Raw genomic sequence first — 18,468 nt, 5'->3', positions numbered from 1 at the left:
AATTTACAACAGTAGTGTACCGGGGTATCACACACCCCAACCATTTTGATCAACTCCTAATTCAGACTGAAATTGTATGTACATATGGTAACAAGGTCATCGTGAGAAAACATGTGTAAACTACAAACAGCTACTAGGCGCTACTTCATCTGCTTTCGATTTTATAGAAATAAAAGGAGTACCTGGGGTATGGTATATCCCAGAACACTAACCGAGGGTTAACAGTGAAATAGTATTAACACGAAGGGTTAATTTATCGTTGGAATTCAAATCAACTTTTTATTTTGTTTATTTTTAACAGTTGAAATGCGTAATATACCTATTATATTTCTTATTCATAGAACATTCTACAATGCAATTGTTCATATTAGGTATACGTTCAAGTTAAGAAAACAGTTAATTCATGTTAATTCTTAGTCATTGTTTAACCCTACACTTCCCAATTTTTTATTTTTGTGAAAAATGTGAAATGTTTCCTATAGGTATGTTTAGAATCAGTTCTTACTTCTTTTGGCGGACTATAAGATGCAGCTGAGCGATCTTTCTTAGCTTGAATTATTTTTCTACTTCACTTGGACGTCCTCTTTTCTTCGAATCATTGGAGGCCCCAATATGGCACAATCAGTATGCTAGTTCTGCGCGAAAATCTGCTGACTGAAGTGTATTATTTTGCTTCCGGTTTTCTGCACGTTTTTTATACAGTTCCAAAGTAAACTAGAGGGTAAGAGTAACCTAAATCCAAATTTTCAAGAAAATTAGACTCAAAAACATTTACTGGTCATTTACTGGAGTAGATCATGTTTTTGAATACTCTTGTCTTGGGATCTTTTACTGTTCAAAATTGGTTAAAAGAATCAAAATACGCAATGCAACCTAAAACTGAGTAAGTGAATATATCCAGAATAGATAAAAATAACAGGGTCAGACTGATGCTTCCAAAAAATTTCTGAACGAATTGTTTGACAAACTCCCTACACAACTGTCGCATTATGTAAGGAATAATTCCAATGAGCTTTTTCTGGAGGAATATATAAATGGAGTATAAAACAAGTCCTATGAAGTAGATTGCAACAATAACAAAACTGAAGCTTTAGGGAGAATTGTATTTGAAAAATATTTCAAAATGAATAATTTGAGCTTATACCAGCCTAAGAAAGAGTAATTTATGTATTAAACATGTGCATCGAAATTTAAATGATAAAGCTTGGCAAAAACATGAAAGAAAAAATAAGACAAGAGAAGGAACGCAACAAAGAAATGACTAAACAAAATAAGGTGATCATGATAACGATGGATTACAGAACTGTAAAAACAGCTCCGCATTTGAACGCAACCGCCATTTATTTCAAATCCAAATAAGCTGTCATAATTGCACCCTTTATAATGTGGCCAACCATGACTGTACCTGTTATTGGTTCTCAGAAGTTGATGCAAATCTATGTGCATCATCAAATTTTATATTATGCATTGTGGATTACTTAAAAGAAAATGGATTTTTATTTTTAATGGGAATAAGCCACAATTTAAGATTAAAATTAGTTTATTGAAGTTAAATTTACACTTCGGAAATCGTTCTCAAAATACAAAACATTAATAAATTTAAAAAAATTTGTTTTTTGTTACTTGATGAAAAATTCCTCTAAAATTGAGGACTCTAAGACAAATATCATGAAATTTTTGGAAAAACATTATTCCCAAATGGAAGTAGACTCAGTTCGTAGAAGTATTAAGCGTAAGCTCAAAAATAGAAAAATTTATTTACCAAGTGATTTTCTAAAAGTGGTTGAAGAAGCAATAAAACCAACACCATATAAATATAAACAATTGGAATATATATTTTTTTGACAATTATTATTTGAAGAAGCTTAAGCGCTACAAATCTTTAAGACATGGTAGATCAACGGCAGATCCTTAACTAACCGATATAAAAGTCAGGAATTATAGTCCTAAGTTGTAACAGCTGTGTTGGTCTGCATCGCTGTCCAGGGTTTTCGGAGCATTCTTGTATGCAACCACATCTCAAAGGCGAATGATCATATCCGTCCATAAGTCCAGGTCTTGGTGCGATGTAACAACACCATATATAGTATTTGATCATTCTTTGACGTAATTGTAGGTTTAAGCTGGGGTTACCGAAGAATTATTTCATTTTTAGATGTTGTGCAAGCTACTTTAATTCTGCATGTGATCGCTTTACTTAGGTCTAGTTTGTCTGTGATTTAGCATCCCAGATATTTAATATGTGCAACTCTCTCAATGTTTTGTTGATCTATCTGTAGGGAAGCTTTGTTGTGAGCTTGGCGAATAAATATCATACATTTTGTCTTAGAAGCATTAATTGTTAGACTTATTTCTCTTCCTGTTGTGTTTACTCAATTACCGATCAGTGAATAGTAATCAGTTCATTGATTTTTACTGCTGTGGTCACTTATAAAAATTAAGGCTTGTAGAATTGCATATACTTCTACAGACAGAATGCTACTTATTTATGGTAATTTAAATTTTAATATAGTATTTGGAGTAACAACTGCTGATCCTACACCATTAGAGGATTTGGATGAATCTGTATAAATATGGTAAAAATCTGAAAAATAATAAAGTTTGTTAAGGAAAGTTTTGTTTACTATTTCGTGAGAGGTTTCAAATTCGTTGTATTTAGTAAGACTTAGATCAATTGTATATGAAGTATCATACAGATCAAATAATTTTGGAAATTGGATTCTGTGAGATGATAAGTGCTTTCATAGATATACAGTGTGTTCATAAAGTGTGGAAACTGTCTATTATCTCATGACTTAATTACTTTCAGAGTTAAAGCTCTGACAGGTCGATTTTTATTTTTTATTCATTTTGGAAAAAAACCCCCACTATCTTAGCAAATGTGACGTCGCCGATAGTTTTTTTTAATAGAAAGGTCATATTTATAAAAGTCTTATAAAAGTTTAAAGCCCATATTTTCTAAGTACAACCGTACCAAACTCATCACATTCAAACTTCAGTATGCAGAGTATAAAGGAAACCGGTGCTCGTATTTCTTAATAGTTAATTCAAAATTTATTTTACAAAGAAAATTATTAAAGTAGCCATTTTCATATTAAAGACAAACAAATAACATAATTACAACGAATGCTCGATTGGAGTGGCCTATTGCTGTACGATACAGAAGGTAGATTGTTTATCTATCAAAGATAACCAATTCCATTCAAATGATAATGGCTTTGTTATGGGCTGTAGATCAACAGTACAATAAAATAAAATGGTAACGACTACTCAGTATATTGCCAAAAATCAAGTAGGCTGTGAAGACATGTCAAATTCCTTAGCAACAAGACAGTAAGTTCGTAGTTACCATTGGATGTGTTAATATTAAATTAATTTGTTGTGTCACATCGATTTAGAAGTCTGCAATAGTATTTTTTTGAGAAATATTATCCAAATAGAAATTATTTGAAATTACGATGGCGCTGTCAGAAAAACAGCGAATAGAAGTTTTGATGATGTTAGATGATACGAGTATCAATAAGTAAAGCGAAGGTAAACAAAATATTACATAAATTTAACAACATTGGCAATGTTAGTGATAAGTGATAAACCCACTGTTTCCGATGATAATCAATTAAATGTATTACTTGAAATTTAAGAAAATCCTCATTCTTCAATAACAACTTTATCAACTAACAATGAGATCTGTCGTGGTGCTGTTCATAAAATTCTAAAAAAGCCCAAATTATATCCATATAAAATTAAACTTATACATAAACTTAATGAAGACGATACTTTTTGTTTAAACAGAAAATCCCAATTGAACAATAAAAGTTTATACCCAATATCCCCAAAAAGTAAATGTATTGGCTGGAATTGTTACGAATACCATTGTAGGAACCAATTTTTTTACGGTACTCTGATGGGTGAAAGGTAGGTCATGAGATTCGCATAGGAAAAGATAACCAAACCGTTTAGCTTCTCCGTCGTATAAGACTGACTTGGGCAGCCTTCGGCAAGCTGAACCATATTTTCAAATCGTCTGATATACCAATATGCCTTAAAAGAAAAACGTTTAATCAGTGTGTTTTGCAGTGTTAACTTACGGTGCGGAAACGTTGACCATGACAAGGAGAACAAACAGTTCAAAAGATCCGTGTGTGTCAAAGGGCGATGGAGCGTGCTATGTTGGGAGTTTTACTACGAGACAAGATCCCAAATCGCCAGCTACGGCAAAGAACAGGAGTGGCTGATGCAGTAGAGAGAGTAGCAACACTGAAATGGAACTGGGCAGGTCACGTGGCTCGAATGACAGATAATAGATGGAAAAAGCGGATACTGGAATGGAGACCAAGAGATGATGCCTACCGAAGCAGAGGTCGTCCACCAACACGTTGGACTGACGATATAAAACGTTGTCATAGGAATTGGATGCAAGAGGCACAAGATCGAAATAGATGTAAAATTATGAGGGAGATCTATGTCCAGCAGTGGATAAGCGAAGATTGAATGATGATGGGTGAAAGGTATTTAGAGATGCTGCAAACCTACGTAGTTCCATTTTTAACCACAACAGTTCCAGATATCAATAATCCTGGTCAAATAGATCCGACCATTTGTTTTCATCAGGATCAAGTCCACATTATGCTGTAGTGCTTAGAAATTTTCTAAATCCAACTTATTCCAATCGCTCGATTGGAAGACGCGGCCACACTGAACGGCCTGCTAGGTGGCCAGATTTGAATCGCATGCACTTTTCTATTTGGGATTATATAAAATGTAAGGTATATGTAAACCGACCTATCAATTTGGTAGACTTTAAACAGGAAATTAGTACTGAAATGCAATAAATTACACCAGCGCTTTTGTCAAACAGAACCTAAGAATTCATTGGACGTGTTGGATATTGTCAATTAAACCAAGGAGCTTAATTCGAGCATTTGTTGTAATTATATTATTTGTTTGTCTATAATATGAAATAAATTTTGAATTAAATTTTAAGAATTACGATCATTGATTTTCTATACACTCTGTATACTGAAGTTTGAATGTGATGAGTTTGGTACAGTTGTACTCAGAAAATATGCGCTTTTTTAATTTTTGGATAAAAATATGCCCTTTCGGTTTAAAAAAAATATCGATGGCGTCACATATCTGCTAAGGTAGTGGGGGTAAAAGTAAATTTTTTTTCCAAAAAGGTTAAAAAATAAAAGTCGACCTGTCAGAGCTTTTACTCTGAAAATAATTAAGTCATGAGATAATAGACCGTTTCTACACTTTATGAATGCACTGTATATTGATAAGATTGTAGTAGAATGGTAGAAAATTATAGTAGGCCAAAGTACCTAGTGAAGAATTGAGATTACGCAACTGCAAAGCCTTCTTGTGAACAGGTTGGTATAAGTTATACCTGTATGAAAAGTTATAAAATTTAAATTTTTTCGAAGAAGTAATTATTTTTTTGTCTATTAAACATTTTTTTGTTTAAGTGAGTTATTTTTTTTTATGTCTAGCTTATTCATTTTTGTTTGACAACCTAAACTGTAACATGAAATTTGAAAATTTAACCGTCAACAACACGGATGATTGATTCATACGGGGACATAAAACACCAACGGTTGATTAGATACCTGAAATGTTTTTATGTTTAACGACATTTTTTACATCAGGGTATCAGAAAAATGTCAGCACATACAAAACAAACCGATATTTCATTTTTACACAGAGATGGATTTGTACAGCAATTTTAATTTTTTATTTGCTAAATAAATACAAATTAATTATATTTTACAAAATGTATTGGCAATATTTGTTTTTATTTTATTAATTGTTTTGAATCATACGTTCAACTGTTATTAATAATGCTGTTTTATTATTGTTTCATAAATGAAGATGTAATACTAAAACAGGTCGATTTTTATACAGAGGGAAAATGTTTGATTTTTTAGGGATAAAATTTGTAGTAATTCAGTACTCTGCGGACATTAGTGTGCAAAAAACCATATACATATTTGAACAATTGTCTTAGTACTTAAATTAAGTTCTTAATTCTCAATTAATATAATCTAAAGTTGCTACTTGTACCACTTCAGTGCCAATACGTTTTTCACACGCTTTTTTTTCTCAGCTACTGATTCCGTTTCACAATATTTTTTAACTAGTTTTAATAAGTTGTGTCTCTAAATTTAAGCAGATAAAGCATGGAGTTCCTCTAGGATCAGTCCTTTATTATTTTTAATATATGTTAATGACTTGCCCAATTTCATTTCTCAATTTAAAACAGTTTTATTTGCAGATGCCACTACTTTTGTTTTTTCTGGCAAAAATCGTTCAGTTTTAGAAGCCACGTCTCAGTATGTAAATTCCAATGCTCAATCATGGTTCTTAGCAAATAAATTTAAACCAAATGATAACAAAACTCAAAATTAAATTTTTTCGTCTACTTTCGATGTGAGTGTTGAAAAAAACGGGTGTGGCAGTCCAGTGGGACTGCCGGTGGAAGTTACACTTCTATACAAACACTCGCCGTTACAAATTTATTTGGGAGTCAATCTGCACAATCATTACATATGTAATTCTATAGGTAAGACATACCAGAAAGAGAAACAGAATTAATAACAACTTACTAACAATGAAGGATTAAATCAATATTTTAATGAAAATGTATATTTTTATTTTCATATATGTATGAAAGGAGTTGAATGCAAATTTTTTTACACATACTCTGCAGTAAAATTCATTGTTTATTTTGTTATTAATATAATAATACAATTGCGTTTTCATCTTGTTTAGCATTTGTGTTTGGGCATAAAATATTATGAGTATTATTGTAGATATGCTTTTCTCGATTTAAACTGTCTTTTAGCAAAGCAAGTTCAATATACGAGCTAGGCTTTGGCTTATATTTAGTACAAGTTTATTTTTCGTTGTTAGAAAAGTCTTCTAATTTTATTTTAGAAAACGGTAAAATTATATTTAAAATACCAAAATTTAGACCTAAAATAATACAATATAAATTAAACTGCCATATTAATAAGTATTTAAAAAAGACAATAATATACATAAAAAAAAATACACTACAATACAGTGCAACATAATTCCATATAATAATACAATACAAATTAAAATGCAATATCCATAAGTATTTAAAAATGACAATAATGTAATAATATTAACAAAAAAAAGTCGGTTGCCTGTAAAGTCGGTTTTACGGGCCAAGATTTTACGTGACAACGTCTTTTTTTCTCGGTAGAATATTTATTGATATGAATATTATTAAATTGCACAATAGGAACAAGGAATTGAATGAAAATAAGAATTGCACAAATTTTAACTATAGAAATATATTTTGTTTACTAAAACATTGTACATGTAAACTTAAACTTAACTAATTTCTATTTGAGTGATTTTGTTGAGGATAGGACGATGATAGGAGAAATATGAAATGAAAGGAAGTGTTTCTGCTGTAATGTGTCTTGAACGCCAAGAACGCTCGAGAAAGATAGAGACACAAGCTGGACACAAGCACGCACCGATTCAACGCGCCTAATTCTCTAGTGCTGCGCGCGCAGCGGACCGATCATGTTTGAGTGGGAGAGAGACGCAAGGCATTCGCCGGTCCGGCGGGCCTCTCTCTCGTTCGGTGACTCATCGTAACAGACGTGAGCGGGCGTTACACTTTTTCATGAATGACTCCGAGCCACAACCTAATTTAAGACGTTGTCACGTCAAAAGTCCTCCCCGACTGGGAATCGAACCCCGGTCTCCCGCGTGACAGGCGGGGATACTGACTACTACACTACCGAGAACATAACACAAATATATTTCAAAATTGACAGTTCTGGATCATACAGTGATTTATTGAGATTATTATTTTGAAATACAAAAGAATAATATAATTATAAACATTTAAAAAATAATACAAAACATATCACATAAATAATAATATTAATAAATATTTTATTATATGTTTAATATTATATGTATATATATCTTTATATAATATATATAATATTAAATTATATATACAAAAAGAACATTTTTAAATTCGAGGGAGGAAGAGAGAGAAAATATATCTTCTGTCTCTCTTACTCATTATCTTACATATGTAATGATTTCACAGATTCACTCCCATACAAATTTCCAACGTGGAGCGCGCGTATAGAAGTATAACTTCAATAATGTCAAATTTTTGGGCATAACAGTTGACAACACATTGACTTGGTGGTCAATATGGTATAACCATATTGACCATCTCAAAGGTAAACTTTCTAGTACTTTATTTTTACTTAGACAATTAAAACTTGTTACAAGTGTTGATACCTTAAAAATAACGTACTTTTTTCTTTTCCATTTATTTTTAAGTTATGCTGTTATTCTGTGGGGAAATTCTTGCAATGCCCCAACAATATTTAAATTACAAAAAAAGCAATAAGAATAATTGCAAAAGTTATCTACTTGGAATCTTGCAAACCGTATTAAATATAAGATAATGCACTTGCCAACATTATGGCTATATAGCGTTAATGTAGAAATACATAAAAACGCTGATACTTTAATTAAACACTCTGACTTACATAACTATAGCACAAGAGGTGCAAATACCATCAGAACAGTTAAGTATTGTTTGAGTAAATCACAAAAAAACTCAATTGACTATAATATATACAATGTCTTACTTAAGAATTTAAAAAAACTTTCGATCAATATGTCTTATTTTGTATATTTTATGTTTTATTGTATGTTATGCGCATTAATGTATTTTTCTCTCCTATTCTATTTTGTGTATTTTATATATTATCTTTTTAACTATTATTTTACTTACTACGTAGTTACATAAATCTTGAATCTTGAATTTACGTATAAGTGATAAAGTTCCATATCTTAATAACGTTGATTTAATCCTTTCACTGTTCTTCTTGTACTTGTTGTGATGTACTTATTTTCTATTCTATTTAATTTTTCTGCTAGACCTTTACATATGGTATTATTTTCATCTTTGAATCCTTTTTTGTGATTTGCTTGTGGTGTCTTCTCTCTGGCTTCTCGGACAATTCTTGGGTTTAGAAACAAATAGGAGCTATGGCCCTAGAATTTTCAAAATTAATTTTATGACCTGTATGCAGATAGTACCTAAAGATGTAATTGAATCGGAATTGCGAATAAAAATGGAATGTTCATAAATACTATTTTGGAGTCTACGGTTGGTTTGGCCTATGTCAGGTCAGGGGCAGTCTGCACAATAAATTTCTTAAACATGGTGATTATTTAAAATAATCGGATGAGATGAAAGTTTTTGTTTGAGGATAGATGCCTGATATTTTCAGATTTACTTGCATCATTGCAGAAAAGTATCGATCTCTAGACAAATGTATGCTTGGCTAGACTGGAATTACAGTAATTAATATTAAATTCAAGAGTTTTCCGGGTTGAACCGCGTCGATTATCATTGCGCCGAGCTTTCGATAACTTCTTCGATTTCTTCTTTAGGCCATCCGAGGTCTCAGTCTCCTAAGCCTCATGACACCACTACACTGATCACCAACCAATGGATTTATGCTACTGGAAACAGAGGACGGTTCATTTATACCATCGATGGTTACGTGGTTTAAGCCTTCAACTTGAGCTCTAGATGGAAATTTGAATTTAGAATCTGCAGTCCAAGGATTTTATTAAAACGTGTTTTTTTAGTAGTATCTAAATTTTGTAGTAGTAGTTTAGTAGTATCAAAATAATTTGTCCTCTTATGCCAAATATAGGGCATAGGAGGATAAATTCGTTAAACTTCCCGTGCTCGAATCGATATTAATAAAGTGTTATGAATCATTTCGGTCCATCCAAGCCCCATCAGACACTTGGGCTGATACAAATTCAAACTCGGAAAGTCCAACGAATATTTCCTAAAATCTGACCACTGCAGTGGTTAGCGTACAGAGGTGCCACCTGCTTTGGAGGCCATGAACAAAACGATATCGTTATATATATATATATATATATATATATATATATATATATATATATATATATATACATTATTAAGATTCCAAATTTTAAACAAAATACAAACAAAATAAATATCACCGACAGTGAAATAATCGAAAACATCCTGTAAATAAATATATTATTTTTAATGATATACCAGTTACGGGAAAAGAAAGTTAGTGTTTTTTTAATTTTAGTGAATAACAGAGAATTTAGAGGATTTCGAGGAAAAATGGACAATAGTAATTTTTTAAACAATTTCGATGAAGTGTACGGTCCGATGTATTAAGTAGGATTTTTGGTGAATCATATTATTTTGTTCTTTTCATAAATATAGAAATCCAAGGCCTTTTAAGTAAACTGTTTGTTGTGTTTAATACGTCAGGTAATTTTTAGAAAAACCAAAAAATGAATTGACACAAATAAGTTGGAAATGCGTTTTAAGAGGGGCTGCGTTTCGAATTGGTTAGGAAGAAAAAAAAAGTAGGAGAATGGGATTGGATGCGATACGATATATGTATCAAGAAATCCTATATTGGGAAAATACGATTAAATGCATTTTTATTTTAAATATAAACAAAAATTTTAGGAAAATTATGTCCTCATAATATTTGGATTTTTTTTGTTTACAATTTTTAACGCATCAAGTTTTCATCGGTCTGCCACCCCATTGACTCGAATCCAATCCTGATTAAGCTGAGATAAAATTGTAAAAGCCAGTTGTTGTTTGGAATTAATATTCTACTCGGACAATCTGCAACTAGTATTCAGATTTTTTGTTAAAATACCAGTTTTTCATTAGCAGGCCGTGTAGGGATTGGTGAAACTGGTATTTTATTTATTACCGAAGTTTTGATTTTGGATTATTATTTTTGCCAATAGTAAAGAGTTGCTCGTTAGTTTCAATATTTAAATATTTTAAAAACATATTGCTTTATAAAGAAAATAGAATTAATTCAACTAATTACATTTAGGATATTACTTTACTGAGAATAATATGCGGTTTATAATAGCAACAAGGGGTAACAATATTTTATAACAACAACCTTTACAGACTCACTCTCAAGATTAAAATGGGAGATTTGTTTATAATTAGTTTTTCGTTGTTTTTGAATTTTGTAATCAACATGGTTTAGTAAAAACTAGTTTTTATTTAGGAATGTCTTAAACATGTTTTTGGATTTATTTTTTTTTATTTAGGTTTAATGTGTCTCAGTGTATAAAAAACAAAAAATAATAAGTAAAAACAAAAGTTATAACATACAGAAAATAACATTATTATATTTAAAGTCAAATAATGCGATATTTATTATTTCGTCCTCTGAATACTACTCGTTTCTCGGGATATCAATTTAAAGTTTTGAGCAGAAAAAAAATCACAAAAGGATGGCAGAACTTGTGCTTTTGGTTCTAAAATTATAGTATATTAAATGAGCTAAAATCTTTTTATGGCTAACAACAAAAATATTATAATTTTTTGAAACAAATTTGATAAAATGTGAGATATTCACTTGTATCACTAAGACAAATAGACCAAAATCGACATATAGTATTTTTCATATAACAATGCGTACACGTCACAATTTGTATAGAGTGACGTCACTTATATTTAAAATTTCCAGAACGTCAACCTTATAGTTCAAATTTTCCTAACACAGCTAATAATACGAAACCCATACGGAACTGCTCGATCTTTCATAGGCGTCAACATGGTGTAATACATAATCAGAAAAATGTAATCATCATTATTATGGGAATTTTAGAATTATATTGATTAAATAACCAAAAACATTTGTTATTATTAATAATATAAATTTTATGAAATAACTCTTTAAGTCTAATATTCCACTAAATAATAATTTTAATTAAATATATTAGACAATTGTACGCAACTGATATGGGAATACTTCAAATTCTTTGACAATTCAGCGTGTGGTAAAATTGTTTAAAGTGTTGCCGCTTTTTTAGAGTAAGAATTTTGTTTATGTTTTGATTTCTTTGATTTTTATATGAAAAATAAGATATGAAAAATCGTACTATATATGGTTCTAATACGTTAATAAATAGTATTGTATAAGAATAAAAATAAGTTTTTATTAATTCAAAGTAGTACAAGATAAATTTATAAACATATTAATATAATAAACTGCGTTAGGCTTTCACGGCCATGGTCTAACTTGTTAAACTGTTTGTTCGGGCTGTTTTTCTCTGAAATTCTCTTCGTCCTCTTTGTGAACCACAGCATCTCCAAAGTGAACTTCTTTATATTGAAAAAGCGCTCACTTCTAATGGTTATACCAGAAGAGAAATACATAAAGCGATGAACAACATCTCTAGAAGAAAGGACCAAGAAACAGAATGTAAAGGCAAAGCGTTCTTGCCCTATATATCGGGGGTAACGGACAGAATTGGGCGAATACTTAAAAAAGCCAATGTAAAGACCATTTTCAAGCCTACAAATAAAATCAAGGACTGTTTAAGATCGGTGAAAGACAAACGCGACCCATTAGCAACGGCCGGAGTATATCGAATACCATGCACATGTGGAATGGTATACCACGAAAAAACACACAAACACAAGGATAAATGAACATAAAAGCCATTGTCGTTTGGGACATATCGACAAATCTGCCGTTGTCGAACACGCTTTGGGAAGCGGAGAACATCGAATACTGTTTGAAGAAACGCAGATGCTGGACAAAACTTCACAGTACTACCCACGGTTGTATCGGGAAGCGGTGGAAATATATAAGCACCCAAATAATTTTAATCGAATAGAAGAAGGATTGAACATTAACAAGACATGGATACCAATATTAAAATCCACAAACACCCTTCCCGCCAAACACGAAGAAAGAAAAGCTACTACAAACGAAGACACGCCTCCTCAAGCCGAAACCAGTGGTGGGGAGGCATGTGGGAGTATAAATCTTGCCTCCGTAGTAGAACGCGGCGTCATTTTTAGGTTACAAGCGAAGCAGTAACATATAACATATAACGAAGCAGTTAACATGCCTAACATTGGCGAAACGTCGAAAACTAATCTCAGAAAATAACGGCCTAACAGCCCGAACAAACAGTTTAACAAAGAATAATTATAGAAAACACAAATTACTCACTATTGCTTATTTCACTTTTAGAATCTGCGTTAGGTTTTTCGCGTGTATCCCTCAAAAAAGTGAGGTTTTCGTAGTAATGTCTATATTCGTTTGAAAGTACCGGAGGATTCATGTGAAAGAGTGCTATACTTTGCTAACTGAATCGAATACAAGGGTCTCAGAGAATTTAGTGAAATAGCTCTAGTTTTCCTTATACAGTTTAGAACTCTGACAATGCCGTCAAAGTTTTCTTTAAATCTAAAAATAAAAGGGGTTGATTTAGAAACATGCATCCAACACATTTTCTAAAAATCATATTCCGTTCTGCATGAATTTTCTAGTCATGTATTTGCTCCTGTGTTAAATCGTGTATAATATACGGTTTATCACCCTTTCGTCTAGCGCACCTAGCAATAGTTTTCCAGTCTTGAGACCAGTTTGCTTTACCAACTCTTTTTAGTTCCGTAGAAATTGCTGAGTGCATAGATTCGCACTCCTTTTCGCTATGTCCCACCGTTAAGAACATGAGATCTATATTATTCACGTGTGGAATCTCTTGTACAGCCGTTAAACATAACATGCCAGCCACAAACTTTTTAAGGTTTTATCCCCCACGTCTGTCACTAAAACACGAAATTTGTTCAACAAAATTAGGTAAAGATATGAAGAAGCTGTAAAGACAACTAGTAATCTCACAGCTGCCACGTTTACCTTCAACTTCTGTCCACATAAAGCAATCTCCCTGTTTCGAAACGATATCATAACTAGTAAAGTTGAATGTCTTCAGACATTGTTTATAAAATAATGCGTTATTTGTAGGATTACTGGGTACAAGAAGAACTTGCTGAAGGTCGAAATTACAACTCACAATTTTTCCATTAGAGTTTTCTGCTATCTGTTGTCGTGATCTTTTTTCATCTCGAGCTCTGGTCTTTTGCTACTAAATGTGCTTGATATTGAGTTTCCAGGGCGGTCTTGTCATTTGCAAGGGTATTATAAGCCATACCAATGCGGCACTGATCTTTTCTTGGACGGTAAAACCCAAGGTTGTATTCTTCAGTGAAGACTTTTCTATAAATAGAAACACTAGCAACTTCTTGATTTTTCTCAGCGCATTCTTTTTTATACATCGATTACATTAGAGCTATATTTAAATCAGAAAATAAATATTTTCGCTGTGTTTTCGCACGGCAGTAATGCGAACTTCTCAATGTGACATCTTACAGTTTCTAATGTTTCAGGTCGTGCGACATTCTTTAAATGCTTACCCCTTTTGTCCTCTAAACTTGTATTTTCGTTCGTTTTATGCTGCATGGCAATGTCGATGACCCCTTTTATAATTCCAAGTGTGTTAACAAACATTGTTTTACACACCTGAATTCTTTTAGTATTTTGTGGTAATTAAAATGTTATCGTATTTTTACGTCTTGAGTTTTCCTTAGTGTGCCATTTTTTTGTTGTTTTGTCGGTATGGTCGTGGATAAAATCCCTTTTTCTTTCATACGATTTAAGTTCATAGTATCTCCTAAAAACCATCAGCCTCTCCTCGTGCGAGATCTTTTCACTACATTTTCGTCTACAGCTAATTGGACACGGATCTTTCATTGCAACTTCTGGTATATGTTTACCCGTAGCAGAAATATACATTTCGCCTTGTTGCCTTTTTAGCTTAGCAACACTCCTTTTCCATGCTCGTGGATTACGCATTCTTTTTCTAGATCTGTTTGTTTTTACTGGCGTTTCTTCCATACCATCTAATTCGATAGATGTGGTTGATGTAGAGTTTATTAAGTCAGTATCGCTATTAGAAGATTCACTTGATGAACTCGGATTGTATTCTGAATTGATTGGGGAGTAAGGTTCAAAATCGGACTCCAATTCATCATTTACATTTGGCGCACTAGGTCCAGCTTCAGATTCAGCAGTAACACATTCCAATTGTATTTCACCTATATAAATAGAAATAAACTATAAATTATAACTATATTTCAAAAGTATCATTCAAATAACTTAACAAAAAGTTTATCTTGCTCTACAGACTGTTCCGGGGTTAATTCGGTGTTTGCATTTACCCGAATGTTTGTGGGGCTTTCTATGACTGAAAAGAAAATAACATTGTAGTGGTTGTTTAAAAAAAATTAACAATTTACTCGGATATATACAGAACTGCTGATGTATGGGTATACAATCAAACAAAAATTAATAGGTACCAGTAATAAATAAAATAAATTATACATAACCTAACTTTGAAACAATTTTCATGTGGTTAAATAATTAACATCAAACTTACTGTTCTTTTGTGTATACAAACACACCACTGGATATCTCGAGACGAACGTGTAAGTGACATTTGGTAAGTCAATTTAGCCGCGTCTATAACTAGATATCTCAAGTTACGCACGTGTACCGTACAACGTTGTCAGATTTACAACTGAATATCTCAAGTTGCGTACTTAAAGTATAAATTTTTTTCAAATTTACGAACTTACCTAGTTTATGTAACTAAATAACTTAGCTATGGATACTCAGATCACTTATCTAATTATACCATCAAAAAGAGCGTACAAAATTGTGTGGGTACGAATGGATACTGGTATTACCTAGTTATAGTATTTAGGGGACGATTTTATAATATGTTTCATAAAAATTAACACGTTCGCTGCCATCCGAAAACGGTTAGCTCACCAAAAAGGTCATTCCTTTTTTATTATAGATATATTTTCAGATTACAAACATATGGATTAATCGTATACCTAAAATAAAAAATATCAATACATAAAATAAAAAAGTAATTATTAAATACGCCAATAACGATATTTTCTTCATTTTAGAATTTGCTGGTTTGTCGTGTTTGTAACAAGTCTCATGGTCTGTTTAGCAGTTATTTATAAGGTTTACAAGAAATGGCAGTTTGCACCAATAATGGTTAACTTTTCCTCAGACGAGAAGGACATCAACGAAATACCGTTTCCTGCAGTGACAATTTGCGGTGAAGTTCGGGTCTCCAAAGAGTATTTCAACTATTCTCATGTCCTTAAGAATCTTGTGGAAAAGCAGGAGCTTAAACCTACAGAGTAAGTTTTAATTTAAAAAAATATTTGGTACAAATAACAATTAAAAAGATCTATAAGTGTAACGTAACAATTATTATCTATTATATAAAAGGTAATACAAAAAAACTTTCACTGGACAAGCCAACAAGACGAAACAGCATTTGAAAACTACATTAACAACACCCTTGAACATAGCATAACACCAAGCAGTGTAGATGAGTTGAAGAAACAACTGGTTGACACACTTAAACTGGCACAAGCACGTTTTTCCCAAAGGCTATACAAGATGTAAAGATCAGTTTAGAAACACAACTGAAAACAACAGACACAATAAATTACAAAGTGATAGGGATATTGACCCACCACACATAAGGGCACTCAATAAAGATAAATCAAAATCTGTAAAACGGAATATACGGTTATACAGAAAAAGAATATCAGAAAAGATCGTTGGGAATGAAATATTAGAAAACGATAACATCGAGAAAAGCTGGAAAAACTTATAAATAACATAATAACGCAGCAACAGAATCACATGGAGAAAGGAAAGTAACGAACACTAACATATCAAAAAAGAAAACACCATGGTTTAGAGAGGAAGTGAAGACAAAATGTGAAGAAAAGAAGAAAGCTTTTTTACAATACAAAACACAACAAACACAACAGGCATATAACCACTATAAACGAATCAGAAATAAAACGAATACTTTAGTTAGACAAATAAAAAGAGAACAATGGTAGAGCTTCTCAAAACAGATAAAACACGACTTCTACGAAACACAAAAAGAAATATGGAGAAAGATCAGAGCACAAAGAAAAGAGATGAATGAACTAATAAAAACGAAACACGTTCAGAAGGAAACATGGGTACACTACTTTCGATCCCTATTTGTCAAAGGTGAAGATAATAAACCACCAACACCAGAGGTGACGACAAATGAGGAAATAAATATTTAGGAGGAAGAAGTAAAGGAAGCATTAAGCAACTTAAAAAATAGAAAATCTCCAGGAGATTACAGAATACCCAACAAACTCCTAAAATAAGAAGGGCCAGATTTGACTAAACAACTATTAAAACTAATCCAAAAAATAATACCACAGAACAGAATTATTCAAGAATGAAGATCAATAGTCCTAATACCTCTCTTCAAAAAGATAGACATATCGAACCCGGAAAATAACAGAGGAATTAATTGATTAAACACATTAAAATTAACAACCAAAGTGATAACGAATAAACTAAATGAAATTATAACACTAGCAGAAGAACAACAAGGTTTTAGGTCGGGAAGGTTATGCAACGACGCTATATGTATTTATTATGAGGCCGGTGCAAGAGAAATCATTAGAATACAACAGACCGGCATATCTATGTTTCGTGGATCTTAAGTAGGCATTTGATCGGGTCAAATTAAAAGATGTTATCCACTTATTATACGCAAGAGAGATACCTCTAGGAATAATCAAAACCATCGAAAATATCTACCAAAACAACACAATAAAAGTAAAAGTAGAATAACAACTAACCGACTCTATTAAAGCTGGCAATGGGATAAGACAGTCCTCTATTGTTTAACAAAATAATCTGCTATACTGACGACGCAATACTACTACTATCTCAAAGTGAAGATGATTTACAACGTATGCTGCACCAATTTAATATAACCGTTAGAAAATTTAACATGTTAATTTCCCAAAAAAAAAATCAAAATGCATGGTTACAGTAGCAAAACTAAGATGTAAAGTGTAGCTGGAAGGTCAGATAATAGAATAAGCGATGGCGTTTAAATATCTAGGCATGGATGGAAATCTAGCTACGGAATGCTCGAAACTGGAGTGGAAGATCAAGTGAATAGAGCAAACAGAACCGCAGGTTACCTGAATGATACAATATGAAGAGATAGAAATATCGGAGAAGAAATGAAGCATTTATAAAATAGTCGTCAGAGCAATGATGACATACGTGGCAGAAACACGATACAGAGAGGACAAAAAGGATGTTAGAAACAGCAGAGATGAAAACACTTAGAAAAATTGATGGTAAGACACTATATGACAGAGCTAGAAGTACAGATATACGACGTAAACGCAAGGTGAAGAACATCAAGAACTGTGTAAAAATAGAATAGAACGATCATATAAGCCGAATGACAACAATTAGAGTAGTAAAGACGACAAGAGACGGTTTCCCAATAGGAAGACGATCAGTAAGAAAACCACGAAAACGATGGAACGCCAACTTACTGAAGGCACATTGAAAAACAGACAGAGTCCTGTCTACATAAAACGAAGAAGAAGAAGAGGAAAGCTGTGAGAAAAAGTATTAGAAGATTTAAACATGGAAAAATTATACA

General features: G+C 32.3%; 1 protein-coding gene across 1 annotated transcript in view; it reads left to right on the top strand.

Moving 5' to 3' along the window:
• LOC140448616 (pickpocket protein 28-like) overlaps positions 1-18,468 on the top strand; it is a 40,626-nt gene that overhangs the window by 2,640 nt on the left and 19,518 nt on the right. The window contains exon 2 of the mRNA XM_072541713.1: positions 15,893-16,135. Within this exon, the coding sequence (XP_072397814.1) occupies positions 15,893-16,135 (243 nt within the window). The remainder of the gene's footprint in view (positions 1-15,892; positions 16,136-18,468) is intronic.

The sequence above is a fragment of the Diabrotica undecimpunctata genome, chromosome 8 (assembly GCF_040954645.1).
Source record: "Diabrotica undecimpunctata isolate CICGRU chromosome 8, icDiaUnde3, whole genome shotgun sequence".
Taxonomy (NCBI): Eukaryota; Metazoa; Arthropoda; class Insecta; order Coleoptera; family Chrysomelidae; genus Diabrotica; species Diabrotica undecimpunctata.
The sequence above is the reverse complement of the archived record's forward strand: the minus strand, read 5'-3'. Positions and strand labels throughout refer to the sequence as shown.